This window comes from Elephantulus edwardii, unplaced genomic scaffold (genome assembly GCF_000299155.1).
Source record: "Elephantulus edwardii isolate Elephantulus edwardi_28Jun2011 unplaced genomic scaffold, EleEdw1.0 scaffold00020, whole genome shotgun sequence".
Classification (NCBI taxonomy): Eukaryota; Metazoa; Chordata; class Mammalia; order Macroscelidea; family Macroscelididae; genus Elephantulus; species Elephantulus edwardii.
The window spans coordinates 930,002-956,628 of NW_006399770.1; the positions used below are offsets into that span (position 1 = coordinate 930,002).

General features: G+C 37.8%; 1 protein-coding gene across 2 annotated transcripts in view; it reads left to right on the forward strand.

The window, feature by feature from the left end:
- GCLM (glutamate-cysteine ligase, modifier subunit) overlaps positions 1-26,627 on the forward strand; it is a 37,798-nt gene that overhangs the window by 9,365 nt on the left and 1,806 nt on the right. Inside the window, exons 2-6 of one of the 2 annotated variants that reach the window (XM_006882405.1) lie at positions 3,390-3,455; positions 5,208-5,292; positions 9,927-9,986; positions 13,849-14,051; positions 15,384-15,498. In XM_006882405.1, the coding sequence (XP_006882467.1) occupies positions 3,390-3,455; positions 5,208-5,292; positions 9,927-9,986; positions 13,849-14,051; positions 15,384-15,498 (529 nt within the window). The remainder of the gene's footprint in view (positions 1-3,389; positions 3,456-5,207; positions 5,293-9,926; positions 9,987-13,848; positions 14,052-15,383; positions 15,499-26,627) is intronic. The other variant, XM_006882406.1, reaches the window with a different exon arrangement.

Consider the following 26,627-nt stretch of genomic DNA (forward strand, 5'->3'; position numbering starts at 1 on the left):
TGTTGTGCATAGGGTTGCTATGAGTCGCAAACGACTCGATGGCACATAACAACAACAACAACTCTGGTTCTAACATTTTTATTTTGAGTTTTCAGTTTTTTCACTCTTGGCAGAAAATTACGAAATTAAATATTGATGTTTGTTGTGCAGGAATTTGATCAGTTGAATCATGTGCTACTTTTAAGACTTAAACAACTCCTGATCTAATGACGCACTAAATTGTGGTGATACTTCAGTGAACTGATCTGTGTATGTTGAGAATGAAGTGAGCAGAGAACCAAAAAAATGCAAGTTATTGTGTACTCAATATAGATAAAATGTAAAAGTTTAATAGACATTAGGTTTGTGATATATAAAATGCCATTTCCATCGCTGTTGAGTCATTGCTGACTCATAGTGACCCCGTAGAATAGAATAGAAGTGCCACATATAGAGTCAAGGCTATAATCCTTATGGAAGCGTGTTACCTTAGCTTTCTCCTCTGGAGTGGCTGGTGAGTTCAAACTGCTGACCCTTTCTGGTAGCAGCTGGGCTAACTGTGCCTCTGTGCCAGCAGGGCTCCTTTTGTTATACATGGCCAGTGAATTTCTTCTGTAATTTTAGTAACATTGCACTGCTCTTTGACATGTCCTGACATCTTCAAGAATCCAGAATTAAATAGTTTAAGAGAGGGTAAAATATTCTGAAAATATACTTAATGTCCTGAACTGGAAAATTCATCAGGAAAGTCGACATGCAAAGTGCACCATTCTTCCCAGAGGAAAGTTCTTAGATTCTCTGTGATGGGAGAATTGTTCATTTCTGGTGGGCCTTGTTACCTCAACTTTTACTAATTTGAAAAGCATAACAACTTACAATTCTGTCAGTCATGCTTATGAAATCATTTTATCTCCACACTTAAAATTGACTATAAATAGACTTGCCATAAGTAAAGAGGGCTTATCTCTTGAGTAGGTTATTGCACAAAGAACATAAAATTAATGTTGTGGATTATAAATCTTAACCATAGATAGCTGTGTACTTAAACTGATATGTGAAAAAAAAAAAACTGATATGTGACTTTTTCTAATTTTCTATACTAAGTTAAAAGCAATATAGTACTCTTGTATCAATTTTCATCATAAGCAATCATAGTTTAGAGAGTGAGTTGTTGTTAGGAAAGTGCTTCTAATAATTTCCTTTTTCATCTCACACAGGATGCAAAGTACTATGGCTATTTATAAGGCAATGATTTCAGACTGCTAATGTTGGTCATCAGTAGTTAAATCAGTCATGGAACAGCAGCATAATCTTTTTAATCGATTTAATAGGAGCTGTTGGTGTAACTGAAATATAATAATAGTAAAAATCTGTTTTTTAAATTTTTGTTTCATTTTATGTGAATTTTGTGTGTGTGTGTGCATGTGTATTTGTTGACTAATTATGTGAATCTTAAGGAATTCTGGTGGCCCAGTGGCAAGGAGTTGCACTGCCAACTCAAAGGCAGGTGATTAGAATACACCAGCTGCTCAATTGGATAAAGGTGGGCAGTCTTCTCCTGTGCGGTATACAGCCACTGAAAATCCTATGGAGGGTCAACTGTGAGTCAGTTCTGGCTTCGTGGCATATGACAACAGTATGTTTCACTTTAGACCACTATTAAATAAGTTTTAAATATACTGCTAATAAAAATATGCATTAATAAATCATTTTATTTGTAACTTACTGTGATGGTAGTGTGAAAAATTGTTTCATTAAAACATTGTACACTGGTTTGAGGTGTACTTATATGTTAAGAAGTTACTTGTGGTGCTTGCTTCATTCAGCAGGACATACACTAAAATTGGAATGATACAGAGAAGACTAGCATGGCCCCTGCTTGAGGATGACATGCAAATTCATAAAGTATTCCATTTTTTTTTTAAAATGAAGTTACTTGTAGTGTGGCATTGTGCAAGTTAATTTCTACAATATTTGTATGCCTGTGGTTCTCAGACTTTACATTACAGAGCGAGTCATCACTTGTTAAAATGCAAAAGCTTCAGCAGATCTAGGATAGGGCTCAGAAGTTTACATTTTAAAATCAGTTCCACTGTGTGTCTGATATAGGAGATTACAGTTCTTGAGTCATTTGTTGATAAGGGACATAGCATAGTAGTGTTCATATAAATCCTAGTCTGATCTTTAACTCCACATTCCTCTGTTTATAAACTCTATCTTTTTAAAAAAAAGATTTAATCCTTCTATGCCTCACTCTCAATTAGTTAAAAAAACTGTCAACTCAGAATTCTGAGTATATTGCTATAGATTTTATTTTTACAAAACACTGTCCTTGAAAAAGTTTTTCTTTGTGAATGCTTTTGTTTCATAGTTATTAAAAATTTTTATTGGTATAGTGTTGTTGTTATATGCTGTCAAGTTGCCTATGACTCATAGTACAACAGCCCTAAACTCTGTTCTCTTCTGTGCCAGTCTCACCATCTCTGACACACCTACCCCAACTAACTCAGTCACTGAATCTTCCACTTCATAGAGGGTTTTCTTCTCCCGCGCTGTCCCTCCACCCTCCCAAGCATGACGTGCTTCTCCGAGGATTGGTCCCTCCTTATAACATGTCCAAAATATGTCAACCAAAGCTTCCAAGGAGCAGCCTGATTTAACCCTCTCTAAGATGAACCTGTTCATTTTCTTAGCAGTCCATGGTATATTCAGTACTCCCAACACCACCGCTCAAGGGCATCAATTCTCCATCTATCATCCCTAGTCATTGTCCAGCTCTCTGACACATAGCAAGTGATTGCAAAGACCATGACATGCATCAGGCACACCTTAGTCTCCAGAGCGACATCATTGCTCTTCAGTACTTTGGAAAGGTCTCTAACTGCAGACTTCCCCATCACAATATGTCTTTAAATTTCCTGACTGCTAGTGCCAAGTGTTGACTGTGGAGCCAAGCAAACTAAACCTGTTAACTGTCTCAATCTCTTCACCATCTATCATGATGCTATCAATTGGCCCAGTGGTGAGAATCTTTGTTTTCTTTGTATTGAGCCTAAATCCATATTGTAGGCTGCGTCCTTGACCTTCTGCAGCAAGCACTTCAGGTCCTTCTCAGTTTCAGCAAGAAGGGTTGTGTCATCTGCATAATTCAGATTGGTAATCTATAGTAGCATTTTAAAAATAATTAGGCTTTAGATTTAGAATGCTTGAGTCTGCGATTTAGAATAAAGTAAAAATAAATCTGACTTAATATTGAAGGAACCAAAAACTTTGGAAAATTAAATTTTATTTGTATGACCTTTTCTGTTCATAGCTTCTTTTCCTTGCTTCTCAAACCAATACATTCTTATTGTAGATGTACAAAAAACGATAAAGAATTTAACTATCCCCAAATATCTTTTTTTCCCTAGCTCCGAGATTGTATCCAGAAGACTTTGAATGAATGGAGTTCCCAAATCAGCCCAGAATTGATCAGGGTAAGTGAAATTCAAATGCAAACCTTACATGAGTTAGAAGTGAAATGAAGTAAGCAGAAGTTAATTTCCTCAGATTTGTTAGGCAAGTCAAGTAGACAGTTGGCCTAGTGAACTTTCTGTAACTGATCTGAAGAGATGGCAGTCTGATCAGTTGACCTCAGCATAAAATAGAAAATCTGAACTCTTAACAGTCAACTTACCAGCTTGACTAGATTCTCTGTTTCTAATTCCTGTCATAGTTTCCTCACCACTGGTACTTTGCTCCAGTTTCTGTTTGGTGTAGCAGAGCACAGTGGGTTGGTAGACTGCTTTTAGTAGACTATCATGTAGTGCTACAGTCTAAGAAATCATTTTGAGAATGGCACTTTCTGATAAAACAATTAAAAAATGTAACATTAAAGAAAAAGTATAACATTCTTTATTGGACGCAGGAGTGGCATCCACTTCCTAAACAACATGCCTCTGGAACTCTGTGAACTTAAAGATAAACAACGATAGTTATATAAAGGCTTCAGGTCCTTTGTTCATAGGGTCACTGTGAGTCATGCTTGACACAATGGCAATCAACAGCAACATTCTTTAAATGTTAGTATATGTCTTTTACTATAAATGTTAATATATAAAACATTTGCCTGTAAACTACCCCGTGGGATCCATTTTACCAAGGAAGCTAAGGCTGCATGGGGGTGAAGCCCTGACTTCTTCTGGTGACTAGAACTGCACCCAGCAGCCATCAGCCTAGCATCACTGCACCCAACAGCTGTCAGCCTAGCACCACTACACCATAGCCTCAGTCTCTGAACTTTCCTGCATCTAGTTGGCCCTCATCAGTGCCCTCATTAAGGCAGCCAGTGTCAATATTGAACCTTTCTGGCCCGATCTGTTTGCAAAGACCCTGGTAAATGTCAACATTGGAAGCCCCATCTGCAATTCGTGTGCTGGTGGACCTGCCCCAGTGGCTGGGGCCAAACTGACTAGAGGACCCCCTTCCCCCCTCCTGCTGCTGCTGCTGCTGCTCCAGCTGAGGAGAAGAAAGTAGAAGCAAAGAAGAATCTGAAGAGTCTGATGATAACATGAGATTTGGTCATTTTCACGAAACTCTTTTTGTAACATGTTCAATTAAAAAAAGCTGAAGTCTTGGGGGGAAACCCATAAAGGCTCATAATAAATGATATTGACTGCTTTGCTTTAATGTGGGCAAGATGTACTGGAAAGACTTGCTCCCCCCTGACATTGCAACTCTATCTTCTAGTCAGATATTCGTTGCAAGTTGTTTTTCTCTGAAATTGCCAGTTATTCTATACATGATTTATCAACTTGTCCTGAACCCTTGAGGCATTGTAATGTGAGGACGTCATGGAACTTTTAACTTGGATTCAATCTTGCCATTAATGTGTAGAAAAATTTTCACCTCAAATGATTTTTCTAAATAAAATTATGTATTGTGATAGTATTTCAAACTCCTGCGTACCCATCCCTTTTATTTTTGTCATTGTTATTTTGATCATGCATTGCTCTACGTACCTAATCAAAATGGGACACCTTTTTCACCCCCTAGAAAAATGAACACATGCAGTGTTTTCATTCAGAGTTTCTCAGACTTTGTGTGAAACCCATTTAAATCCCAGGGGAAGAACCCTGTTATGAATTCCATGCTTCTATAGTGAAGGGCTTTATCAATAATAAAAATACTATGGTTCATCAGAAACATTTACTTTTATATTTATTCTAAATCTCATATGTTCATTACAGGAGTTTCCAGATGTCTTGGAATGTACTGTATCTCATGCGCTAGAAAAGATAAATCCTGATGAAAGAGAAGAAATGAAAGTTTCTGGTAAAGTGCAGCTTTTATAGTTTATTTTGTTATACAGTAAAAGTGTTACCATGAGATTTTTTTTTTCAGAATGAGAAGCAGCATTTTTCTCTCTCTTGTATTGAACAACTCAGTCACTGAATGTCTTGATTACCTGTTGCTGTAACAAAAATACTACAAGTAGATGACAATATATTTATTTCCTTGCAATTTGGGAGCCTAGAAGTCTAAATTCAGGATACTGTGTTAGAGAAAGTGTTCTCTCTCTGGAGCTTCTGAAAGGAAATCTTTATATCTGCCTATAGCTGTAGGTACAGCATTGGAGAGTTCCAAATATCTTGGCCTGTCTCTGTTAAGCTTCCCAGCAGAAAGATCTGGGTCCAGAATACATGTTGCCTTCTCAGTGCTTCTGTCATGGTGATCCTGAGATCCTATCTCTACTTGCTTTCTTTTATATCTTATAAATGGTGTTACAGGCCACATCCTGAGGAAAGTTTCCTTGCATGGATCAGGGCTGGAATGGGATTAAGGATTTAGTAATGAGTTGTGATGCCAGCACAAAGGCATGCTGTTGGAATTCACCTCCTGCTCCAGGAGAGGAAGATGGACAGTCTCCTCCCACTGAATTAGTCTCTGAAAACCTGCTAAAGCATCAGCTCTGAGTCAGTTTCAACTTGACAGCACATTAGCAACCATATCTCATTTTTGATCCTCTAACCTCTTCTTGGTTTTTGAGACCATGGGGAATCATTATGTAATATCTGCACTACATATATGCATTTTCTAAAAACAACAACCTAATCCCCAGGTTTGTTGCTTTTAGAGCAGAACTAACCCATAGCCAACTCTCCATTTATTTTGGGGGGGCTGTAAATTGTCTCTATTTCTTCCGGGGAACCCTTGGTAGATTCAAACAGCTAGAGACTGGGCCTTTGTTTAGTAGCTTGACTCCTTTCATACTGTGGCACCGGAGCCCCCTACATGTATTTAGAGGTACACTGTCCAATCCATGACGTGCAAGAACTTTAATCTAGTGGCCTGGTTATAGTTACTACTCTTATTACTAGTGGGATAGATTTTTAAGATGAGATGGAGCATTGTCTTTGACACTAGAAATTTATTAGAGGGTCAGAGAAAGAGAGGAAGACCCTCAACACAGTGACTATAGCTGTAGACTCAAAAACATCAGGGATGGTGAGGACAGCAAGGGCAGGATTCAGATAGTTGGTCATTGTGTTGGTCTGAGTCATTGTTGACAGGATCCACCAACAATAATGATTTATTGTGTCTTGTTGTGTGACTGGTATTGTAGTTGGAACTTTATGGTTTTATTTTCTCATAAAATTCTCAAAACAACCTTGTGTGGAGCCTATTGCGGCAGCTAGAAGTTGTCGTCCAGGTAGCTAGTAAATGGTTGAACCAGGAATGCAAGTTTGCTTAACTCCAAAATCCAGAGGTAACATTTTTTCCATCGTTGATTGCAGCTCATCATGATCTAGGTCTCTTTTGGATCTCTGATAAGTTGTCTTCCAACTCTAGTTGTTGTAATTGTTTGCTTTTGAGTCAGAACTGCCCCATAGCTGACCTTCCATCAGGTTTTCTAAGGCAGTAAATCTCACAGAAGAAGACTCCTTATCTTTCTCCCAAGAGCAGATGGTAAATTTGAACCACTTGCCTATGAGATTGCAATCCAGCTTCTCACCACAAGGCCACCAGAGCTCCCTCCATTTCTGGTAGATCTTGTAGTTTTTTCTAAGCATCAAAAGCCTTCTCTTATTAAAAAAACATTCATCTCCCTACTTACCTAAAAAAGGTGGCCAATTCAGATGACACAAATTCGTAGGCAGAAGAATAAGAATGGGAAGGGAACATTTCTCAAAGAGGAGAATTGGGAGGTAAGGTTGGACCCAAAGGGGTGGTCTGGTTATTTGATAAGAACACTGTGATGGTTTTTAAGTAGGGAAATAGAATAAGGAAAGCAGTGTTGTAGGAAGCTTTTTTTAGTAATGGAATACACAAGACAGACAAAAGAAACATCATTCAGAGAAATTCTGTTGCATGTTGAATGCCAGGCACTTTACAAAAAAGTATTTCATTTACCCTAATTCTATTTTTCTTTTTGAATTTTACTTTTCTTGATTTCCAATGTCTTCAACTATTTACCTGTTTGGTAGATTTTTGAACAGTAAATTTACATAAAGTAAATATATAAAACTGAATTTAAAATTAAACTACAAAACCTCAAACCCATTAGACTACCAGAGCTCCCTAAATCTAGAAAACTACAGGTATTCTGTGGGGATCTGTTTCTAAGTGTAGCTTAAGTCAAATTTGTAGGTAAGTTGAAACAGGTAGATGGTGTTCTTAATTAGCCTTGACTTAGTGCAAGAAAAACCGTGAAGCCTTTTGTTGTTGTTATATGCTGTCTAGTTGCCTGCAACTCATAGCGACCCTATGTACAACAGCCCTAACCCCTGCTCTGTCCTGTGCCAATCTTAACTGTCTCTGACACATCTACCTCCATTTCCCCAGTCACTGAATCAGTCCATCTTATCAAGGGTCTTCCTCTCTTGTGCTGTCCCTCCACCCCCAAGCCTGACTTAAAATTTCACATGCAGCAAGTGAAGATAATTGGATGAAGAATTTATTCTGAGTAGGGGGTTGCTTCAGTTGTTTCTAAATGAGTGCAAATTTATGTGTTATTAAGGGGCAAATACAAATTATTCATAAGCCAAATGTTTGTAACTCAGGGAGTTACTGTATTCACCTTTGGTGGTAACCACCAATTAATGTTCCAGTATACTGTACCAACTAAATTAGCAAATATTGATATATTTTTCTTTTTATTTTATTATTTTTGTGTGAGTGTACCGTCAAATCAGATCTGACTGGTACAGGAGGAGATTGTCCCTCCTTCCCCGGCAGAGCATCTGGTGGATTTGAACCGTGCGCCTCTGGGATTGTAGTTGCAGCTCCTTACCACTAGGCCACGAGAGCTCCCCAAATATTGATATATTTTAAGAATAGCATCCTATTTTGTTGGGAAAGCAACTTTTAGCTCCCAGTGGCCCAGGGCGGGAGAGCAAATCTTTTATTAAATAGGATGGTAAATAAAAGACTTAAGAAAAAAAGACCATATCCTTTGACTCATAATTGCATTGTAAGATTTTTTTTTATTGTGTTTCATTCGTGTGCATTTTTTTTAATCCCTATCTCTAGCCACCTGACTTTGCAGCCCCATGATTCTTTCCCACCCCAGCCCACTTGCCCCCTCTCCTTCCTTCTTTGGATATCCATACACATCTTACTGGTTATCCATCTGGGTTGGTTTTTGTTTTGTTTTGTTTTTGGTTTGGTTTGGTTTGGTTTTGTGTTGGGTTTTTTCTAAAATATTTTTTTTTGTTTGGTTTTTTTTATTGGCATGCATATAATTCTTCATATATATTGTGTTTCATTCATGTACATAGTGGAGGTTTTGTGTGTTTCACACTTTCCTTCATTGACATTATGTTTCATATAATCATTTCCATACACTGTTTACAGAATACTACAGGGCCTCCACAAGAAAAAGACTGATAACCCATAATTGCATCTTGTTAATTTATTCTTGAAAAATGATTCAACATGAAGTTGAACAAAAATTATTCAAGATAAATAGCATTATATGTGGTAATAGAAATTTAAACTAACCTATATATTTATTCAGTTAGCAAAAATAATTTAGAAAGATATCTCCCATCAAAATTGCAGATTGATTTTAATGAATATGTAAATACCCCTTAGAATATTTTCAATTCTTAGAAATTTATATATAAATCCTTAGAAATGAATATGTAAATATTTATGCCTTAAAAGCAGAATATACAGAAGCTAAACCATAGTTACTTTGTGCTTAGTACATTATTATTATTATAAAAAGTTTAAATTGAATACTGTACAGAAATAACTTTTTAAATTTTTTTATTAATTTTAATGCAAGTTTACAGAGACTGAGGATTTCCATTCATTTATTGTTGGACTTTTCACCCTACCTTCCCTTCTCTCCCCCCGAGTTCGCTCTTCTCTTTGAAAAGTAAAAAAAAAAATTCTTTCATTGTTATATAATCCCTCCCCCCATAGAAATAATTTTTAAATATCATTCCATAAAGCTAAGCCAAATAAAAATAGAAAAATACTATTCTCTGATTCATTCTCTAGAAGATAATGTTTCAAAATGAAGATTATGTAAAGAAAGTGGGGTTATGCATTCTTTTCATTTTTTTATATGAACCCTTTTAATTGAAGCTTTATATATGTTTTAATTAGACAAAACATTATTTTCCATTAGTGTTTGACTAGTTAAAATGCACATTTTAGTACTTTAATTTCTTTGTGTATATATCTGATTTGCTTATTAATAAATGAGATTAGTATTTACTTGTTTTGACAAACAGTTATTTTTGGCAACTAGAATATAATTAAAGAGTCTCAGTGAAATTACACTTATGTCTGAAATACAGTCTGTGAGATTATGTGAATAAGAAAAAAAGAAAGAAAAACTCATTCAGGATTATCTGCCATCTTAGTATTTTTAGCTCTAACAGTACTGAATTTAGTAATTAAATGTGCTCCCAAATTTAGAATCATTAATCAGTTTTGTTTTCTTTTTTACACAGCAAAACTGTTTATTGTAGGATCAAACTCTTCATCATCAACTAGAAATGCAATTGACATGGGTAAGCCAACATTTAAATTTCTATATTTGTATCCTTTGATTTTTGACTCATTGCAGCCACAAAGGGTAAAAAAAAATAGAACTACCCCATGGCATCATATAGTTTTCATGACTGCTACATCCTCGTGAGCTTGAACGTAGAACATCTGGTAGGTTTGAACTGCCAAACTTTTGGTTAGCAGTTTACTGTTTCACTATTGCATCACCAGTACTTGTGAGTTCAAATACTCATAGGTACCCTATGGACACAGTAGAACTGCTCTGTATAGTTTCTAAGAATATAAATCCTTATGGATGCAGACAGCCTCATCTTTCTCTGGTAGAGTGATTGCAGCTGAGCACTTAACTATTGTGGCATTAAGGCTCCTGGGTTCCTAAGTAGTAGGCTTTAAATTAGTATAGATATTAGTTATAACCTATGTCTAGATAGAAAAGAAAATGAGCAAAACTATGTAGTAAAAATCATCTTTCACAGGGAGGAGAGATGATTAAGTAAGCAGAAGTCACTTATTGAGGACAGTGAAACTGTTCTGCATGATACTTTTTTAATGGATATATAACTACGGTGTGAGCCTAAAAGTTGGCCTTTTTAAAGTCATTATTATTAGCCCCTCTGGTCTCCAGCTACCTTAACTGCAGATGTGTGGTCTTGGAAATCACCGTGGTCTTGCAAATTATCAGCAGCTGTGAGACTAAAATAAGAGAAAAAGTGCTTCCCACACTGGGAAGCAAGACTTGAGGTGAACAAGGCTTGCTTCCCACACTGGGAAGCAAGACTTGAGGTGAACAAGGCTTGCTTCCCACACTGGGAAGCAAGACTTGAGGTGAACAAGGCTTATGGCAGCAAGACCTTGTGAGAGCAAAACCCTGATGGGAAAAGACTATCACATTGCTATGGAGAAACTGTGGCAAGGTGTGACCTGAGGACTTCCATTTGTACTGGCCACAGTTAAAGGTGCTTTTCTTGCTGGATACTTGAAGGAGAACCTGACTTACAACTGCTCTGGCAAACCTTGCTGAACGATTTGGATTTGGCTGCTGAACTGAAACTAGGGCCTGGACTAATTGAAGAATTTTGCCTTATGACAGTTGAGATAAACTAGGACTTGTACTGTGAGATATTCTTTGCCTCCCCAGTCTTCAACTTGCTTCCCTAGTAAACCTCTTTTTTCGTACCACTGCTGTTAGTCAACAGTGAATTAATGAGCTTTGTGCTGCTGGTGGTGCTCTAGAGGCACCATGGGGTTGGGCTGTGGGCTCTTCATCTGCTTTCTACTCTGAGGCTATTCTTACTCCCTCCAGTACTTTCAGAAAGATGCTGATGGTGTGCTGCGCCTGTGTCCTGTTTTCTCCTCTTTAGACAATGACCTTATTATGTGTTTGTCAAATCTCATGTAATTATAATGCACAGAGTGAACTCTGTGTAAACTGTGGACTTTAGTTAATAATGACATAACAATATTGGTTCATCATTAATAACATATGTACCACATCAGTGAAAAATGTTACTAAAAGAGAAACTGTAGGGGAAAAGATGTATGTGGACACTCTATGAGAATAATTTTTCTGAAAATTAAAAACTAAAAAAAAAATTAATGGAAAATATTTTAATTACTCCAATTTCACCTTTTAAAGTTCTAGCCTAACTAATTTTTTACAAAAGTGTTTTGATGTTGTTATGTTCCGTCAAGTTGTAACTGACTCATAGCTGACCCACCAATGGGTATGGAGAGGCAGTAAACTGTAGGAGTGATATTGCCCATCCTTCTTCTGTGGAGAAGCTAGTGGATTTGAACCACATGCTTTGGGATTGTAGAGTGACTTCTTACCCCTAGGATCATATTTTGATACGTAAGAGGAACATAATAAATATAACATGTAAATGTAACTATTGGTTTTATGTTTGGTGGTGTAAGTTCTCAAAAATATGTCTGTTATCAGCATTGTTATTAGATACCAGGGTTATTCAATACATTTTCTTTTAAAACATTCATACAATGTTTATATATGTTAAAAATTAAAGAATTGGTTCCTAAATACAAGCTGAGTTTAGAAGAGGTCCTGGCACTAGAGACATTATTGCCAATGTTATGTGGGTCTTGGCAGAAAGCAAAGAGTACCAGAGGAATGTCTGTCTGAGTGTGTCAGGGATGCATCCTGTCCCCATAACCTTTTCAGACTGTATGCAGAACAGATCATTTGGGAATCAGGGCTTTATGAGGAGGAGTGTGGCCTCAAGATTGGGGGACTCATTAACAGCCTACGATATGCTGATGACACAACCTTGCTTGCTGAAACTGAAGAAGACCTGAAACAATTGCTGCAAAAGGTCAAGGACTATAGTCTTCAATATGAATTGAAGCTCAACATCAAAGATTCTAACCACTGGACCACTTGGCAGCCCCATCATATATGGAGAAGTGGTTGAGGTTGTTAGCACTTACAGCTTGCTCGGATCCACAGTCAACACTCTTAACACCAGCAGTCAGGAAATCAAACGATTAATTGCATGGGGAGAATCTTCTGTCTCCAGAGTGCTGAAGAGCAACTATGTCAGCCTAGATACAAAGGTGTACCTAACTCAGGCCATGTTCTTCTCAATTACTTGTTATGCTTCAGAGAGTTGGACAGTGACTAAGGATGACAGAAAAATAGATGCTTTCGAGTTGTGGTGCTAGAGAAGAGTCTTGAACATACCATGGACTGCCAAGAATACAAATTGGTTTATCTTAGAGACGATGAAACCAAGTCTCTCCTTGGAGGCTAGGATTTTGAAGCTCCATCTCACATACTTTGGGCACATGGCCAGGAGAGACCGATCCTTGGAGAAGGACATCATACTTGGAAGGGTGGAAGGACAGTGCAGGAGAAGAGACCCTGATGATATGGATTGATACAGTAACTGGAGCAGTGGCGTCAGAAATTACTGAGAATGGCTCAGGACAGGGCATGGTTTAGAGCTGCCATCCATAGAGTTGCTATGGGTCACAGGCAACTTGATGGCACATAACAGCAACAACAAATCTGTGGCACTCTGGTAGCTTAATGGTAAGAAGCTGCACTGCAATCTCAAAGGTACACAATTTGAATCCACCAGCTGCTCTGTGGAAGAAGGATGGGCAGTCTCCTTCTGTGAAATTAACTTCCTCTGAAAACCTGCTGGCAGGCTCAGCTGTGGGTCAATTCCAGCTTGACAACACAATAACAACAAATCTGTGGAATGATCAATGATTATATAAAATTAACTCATTGCTTTTATAGATATTAAGAACTGTGCCTCTATAAATATAAAATTAGATTATAAATTTCAGCTTTTCAGATTCTCAAATTTATTTTTAGGTGGATAAGAGCATGGTTCAGATCTATTGTGTATAGAGTCTCTATAGGTTATAGTCAATCAATGGCATATAACAACCAAAAAAACCTAGTTACACCACAGTGTTGCCTGAATTTTATGGTTACCCATAGTTGTGAGAACATAGATACTGGAGATGGGAGATAGGAAGCTACCAAAAAATCCTGGGACTTGGGAAATGAAAAGGAAACCACTTCCCCAGAAAGAAGAACCTGTAATAGCTATGTGTTGCTTAGGAAGAAGGCAGGTCAGAGAAACTCACTTATCTGCTACACATAGCAGTCAGATGAAAGGAAGCTTAACACATTTATAATGCTGGAAAAGTTCTCAGGGAGTGTTAAATTATGAAACTGAATAAAATAATTTATAAAGAAAACCAATGAAAAATATGTGCAGAATTCAGTGGGATGCTTGGGGAACATTTGATGGAGAGAGCTTTGAGTACCACAGAAGTGCTTGCTTATGTAACAAATGTTTGTCCTTTTTGTGTTTTTTCCCCTCACATTAGCCTGTTCTGTCCTTGGAGTTGCACACCTGGATTCTGTGATCATTGCTTCACCTCCTATTGAAGATGGAGTTAATCTTTCCTTGGAGCATTTACAGCCTTACTGGGAGGAATTAGAAAATTTAGTTCAAAGCAAAAAGATTGTTGCTATAGGTACCTCTGATCTAGACAAAACACAATTGGAGCAGCTGTACCAGTGGGCACAGGTAAAGAGAAGACAGATGGCGAGCCCCAGAGAGGAGCCACCTCAGCAGTCTCTGTTGGTTGAGATGTTGAGTGTGTCATGGATACTCACTGTGGGGGGACTATTTTAAGTGAAGGACTTTAGAGGTTGGCTTTATCTAAATTATGTTTAACTATTAATTTACTTTTAAAAAATTTAACAGTCTCATTTAAAGCAAGTAACCAAACACACTAGAAAATGTATGAAAACCTTCATAGCTAAATGAATCAAGACTGTGCCCTTCAGTTTTACATATGTAATGATAAATGCCACTCCTCTTTTTTTTTTCTTTTTAAGATCTTACTAGGCAGTGGCTCTAATATCATAAGGGAATAATAACACACATAAGTATTCGCTCAGATATTACTGACAGTTAAGTTAGAATTGCAGTATTCTTAATTCATAAAATTTGGTATGAGTAAGTGGAATAAATCACATGGACTCTAGTTAAATAACCTACAGAATCATTGGAGGAGTTTTTCGCTAGTATTACACCATTGTTTTTCTTTTCATTTATCCCCAGCTGTCTCATTGTGAAGCCAGAGTTTCTTATGAACAGGAAGAATAAAGTCTCCTGACTCTGAGATAGCCAGAGTGTGGTCAAAATTGGTGTGGAGAGATTTGGGTGATCTAGACTGTTTATACAGATTAGCCAGTACAGTTATCGGAAGTTATTTATTTCTTTTCTTTTTATAAATGTGCCTGTTTAGTAAGCTGTATTTTATAGTTGTTTAATTTTAAATATATTTACCATAGACGTGATTCTCTATCATAAGCCATCCTGCTTAGAAGTGTTTGTTTTCCTAGGTAAATGTATTAGATTGGCAGAATGGTTCCAGTGGGAGACTTTTTAACAATGGGATACTGAATTGGCTTTTTTTCCTGTGCTGGTGCTATTTTTCTGTTCCCTGTCTTCAGTAATGAGTTTTTAAATCACACATAAATAAATAAATTTAATAAATAAATAAGTAAATTAAGTAGTTAATTTAATTAAATTAATAAGTAAATTAATAAATAAATAAAAGTTCCTAAACTCTGAGATAGAGAGTGATTTTGCATGTTATAAAATTAACTAATTGCTTGCTGCTTTTTTAAAACCTATTTTTTTCTGCTGATTTTAAGTTACAAGAAGGTAAAACTCATGTAACTTAAACAATTTTAAAGTACATAATTCAATGGCATGTAGTATAGTCATATGTTGTGCATCTGTCACCTCTTTGTAGTTCCGAAACATTCTACCATTACTATATCACTTCATGTTTTTAATTACTTCATTTGGTTGAGATAAATGATTTTTTTTTTTTTACACATCTAGGTAAAACCAAATAGTAACCAAGTTAATCTTGCCTCCTGCTGTGTGATGCCACCTGATTTGACTGCATTTGCTAAGCAGTTTGATATACAGCTATTGACTCATAATGATCCAAAAGGTAAGACTAATGTTTTCCTTGATCGGGAGCTATCATGAATTTTGTCTTACAAAAAACTACTTGTTAAAGTTTTTAAATTCTGTATATTGATAAATATGCACTGTTTTTGTTATGTGCTGTCAAGTTGCCTGTGATTCATAATGACCCTATGTACAACAGCCCTAAATCCCGCTCTGTGCTTGCCAATATCACTGTCTCCGACACATCTACCCCAGTAACTGAATCATCTTCCTCAAAGAGGGTTTTCCTCTCCTGCACTGTCCCTTCACCCTCCCAAGCATATCCCTCTCCAAGGATTGGTTCCTCCTTGCAAAATGTCCAAAGTATGTCAGACTAAGCTTCAGAATCCTTGCCTCCAAGGAGCAGCCTGGTTTAACCCTCTCTAGGAAGAACCTGTTCGTTTTCTTAGCAGTCCATGCTATATTCAATACTCTTCAATATACCACAGCTCAAAGACATCAGTTCTTCTATAATCCCTCGTCATTGTCCAGCTCTCTGATGCATAGCAAGTGATTACAAAGTCCATGGCCTATACCAAGCATGCCTTAGTCTCCAGAGTGACATCACTGCTCTGCAGTACTTTGGAGAGGTCTCCAGTAGCAGACTTTACCATCACAATATGTCTTTTGATTTCCTGGCTGCTGGTGCCATAGACTGTTGACTGTGGAGCCAAGCAAACTAAAGCTGTTAACAGTTTCAGTCTCTTCACCATCCATCATGATGCTGCCAATTGGCCCAGTGGTGAAAATCTTTGTTTTCTTGATTTTGAGTCTCTATGTTGAAGGCTGTAGTCCTTGACCTTCTGCAGCAAGCACTTCGGGTCCTCCTCAGTTTCATTAAGCAGGGTTGTATTATCTGCGTAACACAGATTGTTGACGAGTCGTCCTCCAGTCCTGGTGCCACATTTCTCCTCATTGAGCCCAGTCTTCAGATAATTTGTTCTGCATATAGATTGAAAAGGTATGGGGAGAAGACACATCCCTGGCATACACCTTTTCCAATTTTGAACCATGCATTGTTTTCTTGCTCTATTCCAACGATTGTCTCCTGCTCCAAGTATAGGTTTTGCATTAGCACAATCAAGTGTTCTGGGATTCCCATTCTTCTCTGAGTTAGCCATAGTTTGTTGTGATCCACAACAAACTTGCTTTTGCATAATCAGTGAAACACAGATAGACGTTCCTCTGGTACTTCCTGCTTTCTGCCAAGATCCATCTAACATTAGCTACAATATCCCCTAGTACTACGACTTCTTTTAAACCCAGCCTGCACTTCTGGCAGTTCTCTGTTGATGTCCTGTTCCAGTTGTTTTGGCTAATCTTCAGCAGAATCTTGTTTGTATGTGATATTAATATGTTGTTGTTGTTGTTGTTATGTGCCATCGAGTCGTTTGCAACTATATTGTTTGATAATTTCCACATTCTGTTGGGTCACCTTTCTTTGGAATGGGAACAGATAGAGATCTCTTCCAGTCAGTTGGCCAAGTGGTTGTGCTCCAAATTTTTTGACACAACTTGGGGAACACATTTAGGACAGCATCTGTTAGTTGAAATATGTCAGTGGTTATACCATTAATTCCTGGAGTCTTATTTTTTGACAGTTCTTTGAAAGCAGCTTTAACTTCTTCCTTCATCATCATAGGCTCTTGCTTGTAAGTTGTTTCATGAAATTCTTCTGTGTCTACCAATTCCTTCTGGTACAGTGACTCTGTTGTAATTTTAATAATTAGTTCCAAATACGTCTTTATTTTTAAATAACTTTATTTTTATCTTTATACCAGTCCGGGGAAAAGTGAAGGGAAATTTTGCTGAGTGAGTCTGTTGAGGTTTACAAATGCAGGGAAGCCCAAATTAATGATGTATTCCAGTTAAGATGAACCACAGTTAAAACAGTCTGTATGTGTATGTTTCTGCATGTGTTTCATAGTGTTGCAGTACATAATTTTTTTTAGATTATTAGATTATTTTTTATTAGATTTTAATGACCATTTATAAAGAACTTGGATTTCCATTCTTCTGTACATAATTTACTGATGTTTTCATCCTCTGATGTAAATTCTCTAATAGCTATAGACAAAGATTGTTGTTTTTCTTGTTTACTGTTGAGTCGGAACCAACCCATAGCAGATCTCTGGCAGGTTTTCAGAGGTCCCCTCGCATGGGGGGAGATTGCCCAACCGTCTCTCATGGAGCAGCTGGTGGTGGCCTCAAACTGTGTGCCTTCAGGATTGCAGCGCAGTTTCTTGTCACTAGGCCACCAGAGCTGCTAAAGACAAAGATGTCTAAATACTGATAATAAAAAGCAATAATAATAAAACCTTTGAAAATAATAATGAAAACATTTTTAAACAATGAAATCTTAAGCTTCAATCAGAAATTACTGACAACAGGGAGAATTAGAATGGATTCCTATTAAGGACTAAGCCGTACTAGAAAGATCTTTTCAAGTATTCCTCTAGTATTAATGTATATAACTATGACTGGTATGGGAAAGGTTTGATAAAACAACTATTTAATTAAAGAGAACACTTGCCTACTGTTGATTTGATTTGGAATTAGCAGCCCTTTGTAACTATAGAACTGCCCCATGGGTTTTCCAGGGCTGTAAGTCTATGGAAGCAGGCCACCACATCTTTCTTCCATGAGCACCTCTTGCATTTAAACCACCCAACTTTCTACTTAAAAGCTAAGCACTTTAACCACTTTGCCACCAAGCAAAAAAATAACCTCATTGCCATTAAATCAATTCTGACTCAGCAGCCCTCCATCAGGTTTCCAAGGGTATAAATCTTTATTCAAGGAAGCTGCCCCTTCCCCTCCTCCTGAAGCAACTGGTGGATTTAACAGCCTTTCATTAGTAGCTCACTGCATTAAATACTGTGCCACTGTTATGTGCCGTAGAGTCGGAACTAGCCCATAGTTGATTCTCCAGTGGGTTGCAGAGGCAGTAAATTTCACAAGAGGAGATTGTCCATCTTTCTCCTACAGAACAGCTGGTGGATTCCAACCATATACATCTGGGTTGACAGGGCAGTTTCTTGCCAGTAAGTCACCAGAGCTCCCTACATGTTTATTAGGATACCAGTAATTAATTAGGCATTATATTTATTAATATCAAGATGTCAGTTTAGTATTAATCAGAAACATGAATTAATGAGAATGGCTTGTATGTCTTCAATAGTATATTTATCAGCATTCTTTAAGACAAATGTGGGAACTGGAAAGTGAATATTTACCATACCTTGCAAAGATTAGTGTTCCATAGAGCCTGCATTATGCAGATGACACAGCCTTGCTTGCTGAAAGCAAGGAGGACTGGAAACACTTGCTGCATAAGGTCAAGGACTACAGCCTTCAGTATTGATTGCATCTCAACATCAAGAAAACAGAAATCCTTACCACTGCACCAGTAGGCAACAACATCCTGATATATGGAGAAAAGACTGAACTTGTCAACAGTTTTATCTTACTTCTGTCCACAATCAACAAGCTTAGTACCACCAGTCAGGAAATCAGAAGACATACTGCTTTAAGAAAGTCTGCAGTCAGGGACCTCTCCAAAGTCCTGAAGAGCAGTGATTTCAGTTTAAAGACCAAAGTCTGCTGATTCAAACTGTGGTCTTTTCAGTCAACTGTTATGCCTCTGAGAACCGAACAATGAATAACAGAAGGATAGATGCTTTTGCATTATGGTGTTAGAGAGAAGAGTACTCGAGATCCCATGGACTGCCAAAAGAACAAACAGTTATGTCTTGGAGAAAACGCAGCCAGAGTGCTCCATAGAGGTAAGGATGGTGAAGCCTCGTCTCATGTAATTTGGAACATGTTGTTAGAAGAGGAAGGAGACATCCTTCTTAGAAATGTAGAGGGTAAGCAAAAGAGAGAGAGCAACCCTCAATGAGATGGATTGACACAGTAACTGTGGCAATGGACTCAAGCATGTCAGAGGTGCAGTATATTGCACAGGATAGGACAGGACTCAGATCTGTTGTTTATAAGGTTGCTATGAGTCATACTTGACAGCATCTAACAACAACAACTTACGCATTTACTAAATAGTTCTATTATATGTGAGAAATGTATTGTGAAAGTTTTACATCTCCATGACTTTTTATAGTCTCATTTAACAACTATAGTTTAGTAGTTATAAAGTGTGTTGCTGACCCAATGCAGGCAGTTCGAATCCACCAGCTGCTCCAAGGATGAAAGATAAGAAGTCTCTTCCTAAACAGCTTACAGCCTCTGAAAACCCACTAGGGTATCTGCTATGGGTTAGTTTGAATTTGACGGAAATGACCTTGACTTTGAATTTAAACAAGTATTGGAAGAAGTTCTATTTCAGCTTTTATACCCGAAAAATAATTATGATCTTGATGGTTTGATTTGTTAATTTCTAAAATGCTTATGGATAGCCCCCTTCAAGCCATTATACCATATATAAGCAGTCTAATCTAGTCTTTTCAATTTATGACCATAGGAATAGAAGGAATTTTAGTAGCTATTATTCCTTGAACACCAGGGTTCATGAAGAGATTAGGTGTAAATCTCACAACTGGAAACTGTACGATATCTTTATGCAGTTTATGCAGATAATACACACCTTCCACCTTTGCTTGCTAACTGCTCCCTCCCACCAGGGGCTATTTTTGTGAACTATATGCTGTTATCACAATATGTTGTACTTATTTATTCCATGGCAACACGTTTTGGTTTGGTTTGGTTTTTAAACTGAGTGTAAGGGTGTAATAGCATTTTCAAAAACACTTCCAAGGAGGGCAGGAGCAGTTTGCAAACAAACATGTAAAGTGCATGTTATTTGCATAAAAATATATGGTACTGATAAAGAAATAGAGTGTCAGAATTTAAGGAGAAAATCAGTCATTGCATTAGCAGCAAAGTATGCATTTGAGGCTAGGTTTTTGGCTGTATTGGCAGCCTTTCTCCACTCACCTGTTCTCTCTCATGTGAAAAGTTAGCGTTAAAATATTTTATTCTGAAAGCTTTATTATTTTTTATCTGTTTTCATTTATATGATTTTAGACTAGAAATAATTTTCTCTCTTTACACTCAGTACAACTTTCATAAATAAATAGATTGTTCAAGTAATTTTACAGAGTTTTAACATACTGCTCTGCTGCTAGTTATACTGAAATATAAATTATTTAAATTTTTATTTCCTGTAAGTTGGCAGATACTATATCATGTATTGGTTTACTTTTGGGAGGATTTTACAGCAGTGATTATTATCAGCAATTGATGATCTCATATCCTCTTTCAGCTTAATTGCAAATTCTCTGGGTTTTTTCCCAGAGGAAAGGAAATGGGGGGGGACCCCTATGATTTTATTTCTGTTTACCTAAATATTGGCATTTATATTTTGTGCTAGCAAATCATTGTTATGGTAGAATATATTGCATGGGGGGGACCCTATGATTTTATTTCTAAATATTGGCATTTATTTTTGTGCTAGCAAATCGTTGTTATGGTATAATATATTGCATATGTAGGTAAGGAGAGGGAATTAATCCTTTTTTAATTTTCATTCTAAAGCTTTTGGTTAGAATTTTAGTAGTGCATTGTGTGCACTATTATACAGTTCTTTAGAGATTTTGATACTGGTGAAGCAAATCTCTTAAAAGATTTGTAATGGTTATGAAAGAGTTAACATTGTTGCAATAATTTTAAAAGTGTATAGTTTTTTTTTAAAGTATGTCATTTAAGTTAATTAATAGCTTAGACCTGTGACTTTGTATCCTTTTATTTCTTAAGCATTTGGGTTGTAAAACATTTAACTCTCTTTAACATCAGTCTGCATCCCATTCCCAAATGAGAAACCCACAAGTGAATAAGACAATTTCTTTGTTAAAAATTAATCACTATTGGACTGTGCCCACCATTAACCTGTCTCTTCTGGTCCCCACTGGATCTTTCTCATTTCCTTGGCCCACTAGTGGAATTGCTGGGTCAAATGTTATTTCAATTTCCAACTTTTTGAGAAAGTGCCATACAGTCTTCCATAGTGGTTGCACCATTTTACACTCCCACCAGCAGTGAATAACGGTTCCAATTTCTCCACAACCTCGCCAACATTTGTTTGCTGTTCTGTTAAAATTTTGCTAATCTTATTTGGGTGAGATGATATCACATAGTTGTTTTGATTTGTATCTCTCTTACAGCTAGGGATTTTGAGCATTTCTTCATGTGTTTGTTTGCCATCTGAATGTCTTTGGTGAAGTGTCTGTTCATATTTTTGCCCATTTTGCAATTGGATTGTTTACCTTTATCTTGTTGTGGTGCTGTGCCATTGATTTTTAAATGACTCATAGCTGGTTTTCAGAGGCTGTAAATTGCACTGGAAGAGACTGCCCATCTCTTTCCCTCAGAGCAGCTGGTGGATCCAAACTGCCTGCCTTTGATTTTACAGAGCAAATCCTTACCACTAGGCCTCCAGAGTTCCCTTTTTGAGAATTATATATACAAATAAGGAGCAAATAGGAGATTTCAAAGGACCACTTAGGAAGACAAGACAAAATATTATAATGAAATATGCAAGGAGCTAGAGTTGGAAAATCAAAAGGGCTGAACTTGCTCAGCATTTCTTAAGCTGAAAGAAATAAAGAATACATTTAAGCCACAAGTTGCAATGCTTAAGGTTTCTATGAGCAGAATATCAGATGATTTAGAAAGCATTAAAAGAAGGTGAAAGGAGTATACAGAGTCATTGTACCAAAAAGAATTGGCTGACACAGAAGAATTTCAAGAAACAACATGTAATCAAGAGGCAATGGTGATGAAGGAGGAAGTTCAGTTTGTTCTGAAGGACTTGGGAGCTGGGGGAAGCCCCAGGAATTGATGGAATACCAATTGATGTATTTCAGCAAACAGATGTTGCCATGCATGTGCTCATCAAGTTGTGTCAATAAATCTGGAGGATAACTAGTTGGCCAATTGACTGAAAGAGATCCATATTTATTCCCATTCCAAAGAAAGATGACCTTACAGAGTGTGGAAATTATTGAACAATATCACTAATATCACACCCTAGCAAAATCCTACTGAAGATTATCCAGAAAAGACTTGAACAGTGTATTGACAGAGAACTACCAGAAATACAAGTTGGGTTTAGAAGAGGTCATGAAACGAGGGACATTATTGCCAATGTCAGATGGATCTTGGCAGAAAGCAGAGAATACCAGGAGAATGTCTATCTGTGTTTCATTGACTATGTAAAGGCATTTGACTGTGTGGATCACAACAAATTGTGGCTAACCTTAAGGAAAATGGGAATCTCAGAACACTTGATCGTACTTACACAAAACCTTTACTTGGACCAAGAAGCAGTCCTCAGAACAGAGCAAGGATACACTGCATGGTTCAAAATAAGGAAAGAAGTACATCAGGGATGCATCCTGTCCCCATACCTTCTCAATCAATCTGTATGCAGAACAGATCATTTGGGAAGCAGGACTTTATGAGGAGGAGTGTGGCATCAAGATTGGAGGAAGACTCATTAACAACGATAACTACAATATGCAGATGACACAACCTTGCTTGCTGAAACTGAAGAAGACCTGAAGCACTTGCTGCAAAAGGTCAAGGATTATAGTCTTCAATATAGATTGGAACTCAGCATCAGGAAGGGAAAGATTCTCACCACTGGGCCAATTGGCAGCACCATTATATATGGAGAAGAGATTGAGGTTGTTAGCAGTTACAGCTTGCTCGGATCCACAGTCAACACTCTTAATACCAGCAGACAGGAAATCAAAAGGCAAATTGCATTTGGAAAATCTCCTGTCATGGACCTCTCCAGAGTGCTGAAGAGCAATGTTGTCAGTCTAGATACAAAGGTACACCTAATCCAGGCCATGGTCTTCTCAATTACTTGTTATACTTCAGAGAGTTGGACAGTGACTAATCGTGACAGAAGAATAGATACATTCGAATTGTGGTGCTGGAGAAGTCTTGAGCATACCGTGGACTGCCAAGAAAACAAATTGATCTGTCTTGGAGAGGGGGAAAACAAATCTCTCCTTGGAGGCTAGGATTTTGAAGCTCCACCTCATTTACTCTGGGCATGTATGTGGCCAGGAGACATCGGTCCTAGGAGAAGAACATCATGGTCTGAAGTGTGGAAGGACAGCGCAGGAGAGGGAGGAAGACCCCAGATGAGATGGATTGATATGGTAACTGGGACAGTGGTAGTTGGTGTGTCACAATTAGTAAGACTGGCACAGGACAGGGAAAGGTTCAGAGCTGCTGTACATAGGGTCACTACACATCACAGGCAACTCAATGGCACATAACAACAATAACATACTATGCCAGGTTTAGAAGCAGGAGCTACATCCACTTCCTAAATAACATGCCTCTGGAAAAGCTGAACTTTGATAAATGTTGATAGTTGTAGAGGGACTTCAGGCCTTTTGTTCTTAGGGCCTCTTTGAGTCATCCTCGACTTGAAGGCAGTCAACAACATAAATACACACAAGAAAAGTTGGAAGGAAACATGGCAAGGTAAATGGGTTATCTCTAGTTAATAGGCTTTTAGATGACCTTTTCCCTAACCCATTAGAATTGAGACTAACATTAGGACAGAGCGTTAAAACTCCATCTGTTAGTTAAAAGCCTCCGTTACTTAGTGTGTAACACTATGGCTTTCTAAATTTTCGTTAGTGGTCATGTGTTGTTTTGTACTTAGTTACAAGAAAGTTGTTTTTGAAAAAAAATACAGAAGTTTGTCAGTCTACTCCAAATTAGTTTTTACTGATGAAATGATAGAACTAAAATAATGGTTAACAAGCCCTGATGGTGCAATGGTTAACTACGCAACAGCTAACCAAAAGATCAGTGCTGCTCTGTCACTTAGAGGTATGAATAGAATTGGCTTGATGACATACAGACTTAATATTTTTCTGTTGTTGTTGTGTGCTATCAAGTTGGACCCAACCCGTAGCTGACCTTCCAGTGTATTTTCAAAGGCAGTAAATCACATGAGAGGAGATTGCCCATCCTTCTGTGGAGCAGCTGGTGGATTTGAACCACATGCTTTTCAGATTGCAGTGCAGCTGCAACTGGACCACCAAAGCGCCAATTCTTCTCTTGTTGTTATTGTTGTTATGTACCATCAAGTTGTCTGCAACTCATAGTGACCCTTTGTACAACAGCCCTAAACCCTGCCCTATCCTGTGCCAATAAGTCTCTGACACACCTATCCCTATAACCCCAGTCATTGAATCAATCCATCTCATTAAAGGTCTTCCTCTCTTGCACTGTCCCTCTACCTTTCTTGCAACATGTCCAAAGTGGTGGTGGTGGTGTTGTTAAGTGCCATTGAGTCGTAGGCGACTCATAGCCACCCTATGAACGAAAGTCCTCGACACTTGTGTGCATGACTTTCATCCTTTCTCCAGGTTTATAGGGTTTCTGGAGGCAAGCTATTTACAGAAGTGGATACCGCTCCTGCTTCCAAGCTTGTTTCAACCGGGGAGCGCCACCAAACACTGTCCACCATGGGTAACCATTACTGCATTTGACACTTCATTGTCATAGTGTCTAGCTTCACAGCAACCAAAGGTTACCTTTGTACAGCAACCAGACACACCAGGGCTATATGACCCAGAAGACTGAACAAAAACAGGGCCGTGGATTATGTCCTAAGTAGGTCAGACAAATCTTCAGAAGCCTGGTTTAACCCTCTCCAGGACAAACCTGTTTGTTCTCTTAACAGTCCATGGTATATTCAGTACTCTTCTCCAGCTCCACAGCTCAATGTCATCATTTTTATTTTTTATCATTTCTTGTCATTGTCCAGCTTTCTGGTGCATAGCAAGTAATTGCAAAGACTATGGCCTGGATCAGGTGCACCTTAGTCTCTAGATTGACATCATTGCTTTTCAGTATTTTGGAGAGGTTTCTGGCTGGTGGTACCAAGAGTGTTAATTGTGGAGATAAGAACACTAAAGCTCTAAACAATCTCTATCTCTTCATCTATCATGATGCTGCTGGTTGGCTCAGTGTTGAGAATCTTTGCTTTCTTGATGTTGAGCTTCAATCCATATTGAAGGCTGCAGTCCTTGACCTTCTGCAGCAAGCACTTCAGGTCATCTTTAGTTTCAGCAAATAAGGTTGTGTCATCTGTGTAATGCAGATTGTTAATGAGTCTTCCTTCAATCCTGATGCCACATTTCTCTTCATTGAGCCCAACCTCCCGGATAATCTGTTCTGCATATAGGTTGTAAAGGTATGGAGATAGGACACATCCCTCACATATACCCTTTCCAATTTTGAACCATGCAGAGCACCACTTTCACAAGCTGCTATCTTTTACAATTCATATTTTCCTTTTTTAATAAAAATAATTTATTGTTTATATATTTTTGAGGATATACTCAGGTACCAGGCACAGTTTTGCTTACTGTTACAGAGATTTATAGATACTGTCTCAGGTTTAAGAGAAACTCACTCTGGTGGCATGAATTAACAATTAGCAAAGAGGTTGAACACAATTGGATAGCAATATTTGATATTTATCAGTTATCAAAGGAGGCTGTCATTTCTGTCTTCCAGGTTTAAGGTACTAGGTATTTCTTTTCCCTGTAACCTTGAATATCCAGATGTTTGTTGGAATAGAAGTATTTAGAGTCCTCCTAAGCCATCTGCTCTGAGAAGTGAAAATGTCAGTACACCACAGTAACTACTTTTTTAAAATGTCACTCATCTCTAATGATGTCTCTCTCTTTCATGAATACTTGCCCATTTAGGCCTTATATGCCACAAGATATAATTTGTCCCCTGAACACTAGAGAGGAGGAATGAACACTTGGTTGTGATACACAGCCAACTGATTACCTGACAGTCAAGATTGATTCCCGCAGCCTCTATCAGTCACGTTATTTCTTCTAAGATGCACAGATATTATAAGTAATATTCTCAGAGATGAGAAAAGATCTTGCATCAGAAAACCGTAGTGAGGGCCTGTGTCAGGAAAAGGAAGTCTTACTGATATACAATGCCACCCAAAGGTAATAAAGGAGGTCAGAATTGCTTCCACTGTAGAAAGCTGGGCCACTTCAGTAGACAGTGTCACAGACGAGAGCCACAGATAGGCAAGGGAGTAGAGAGGAAGCT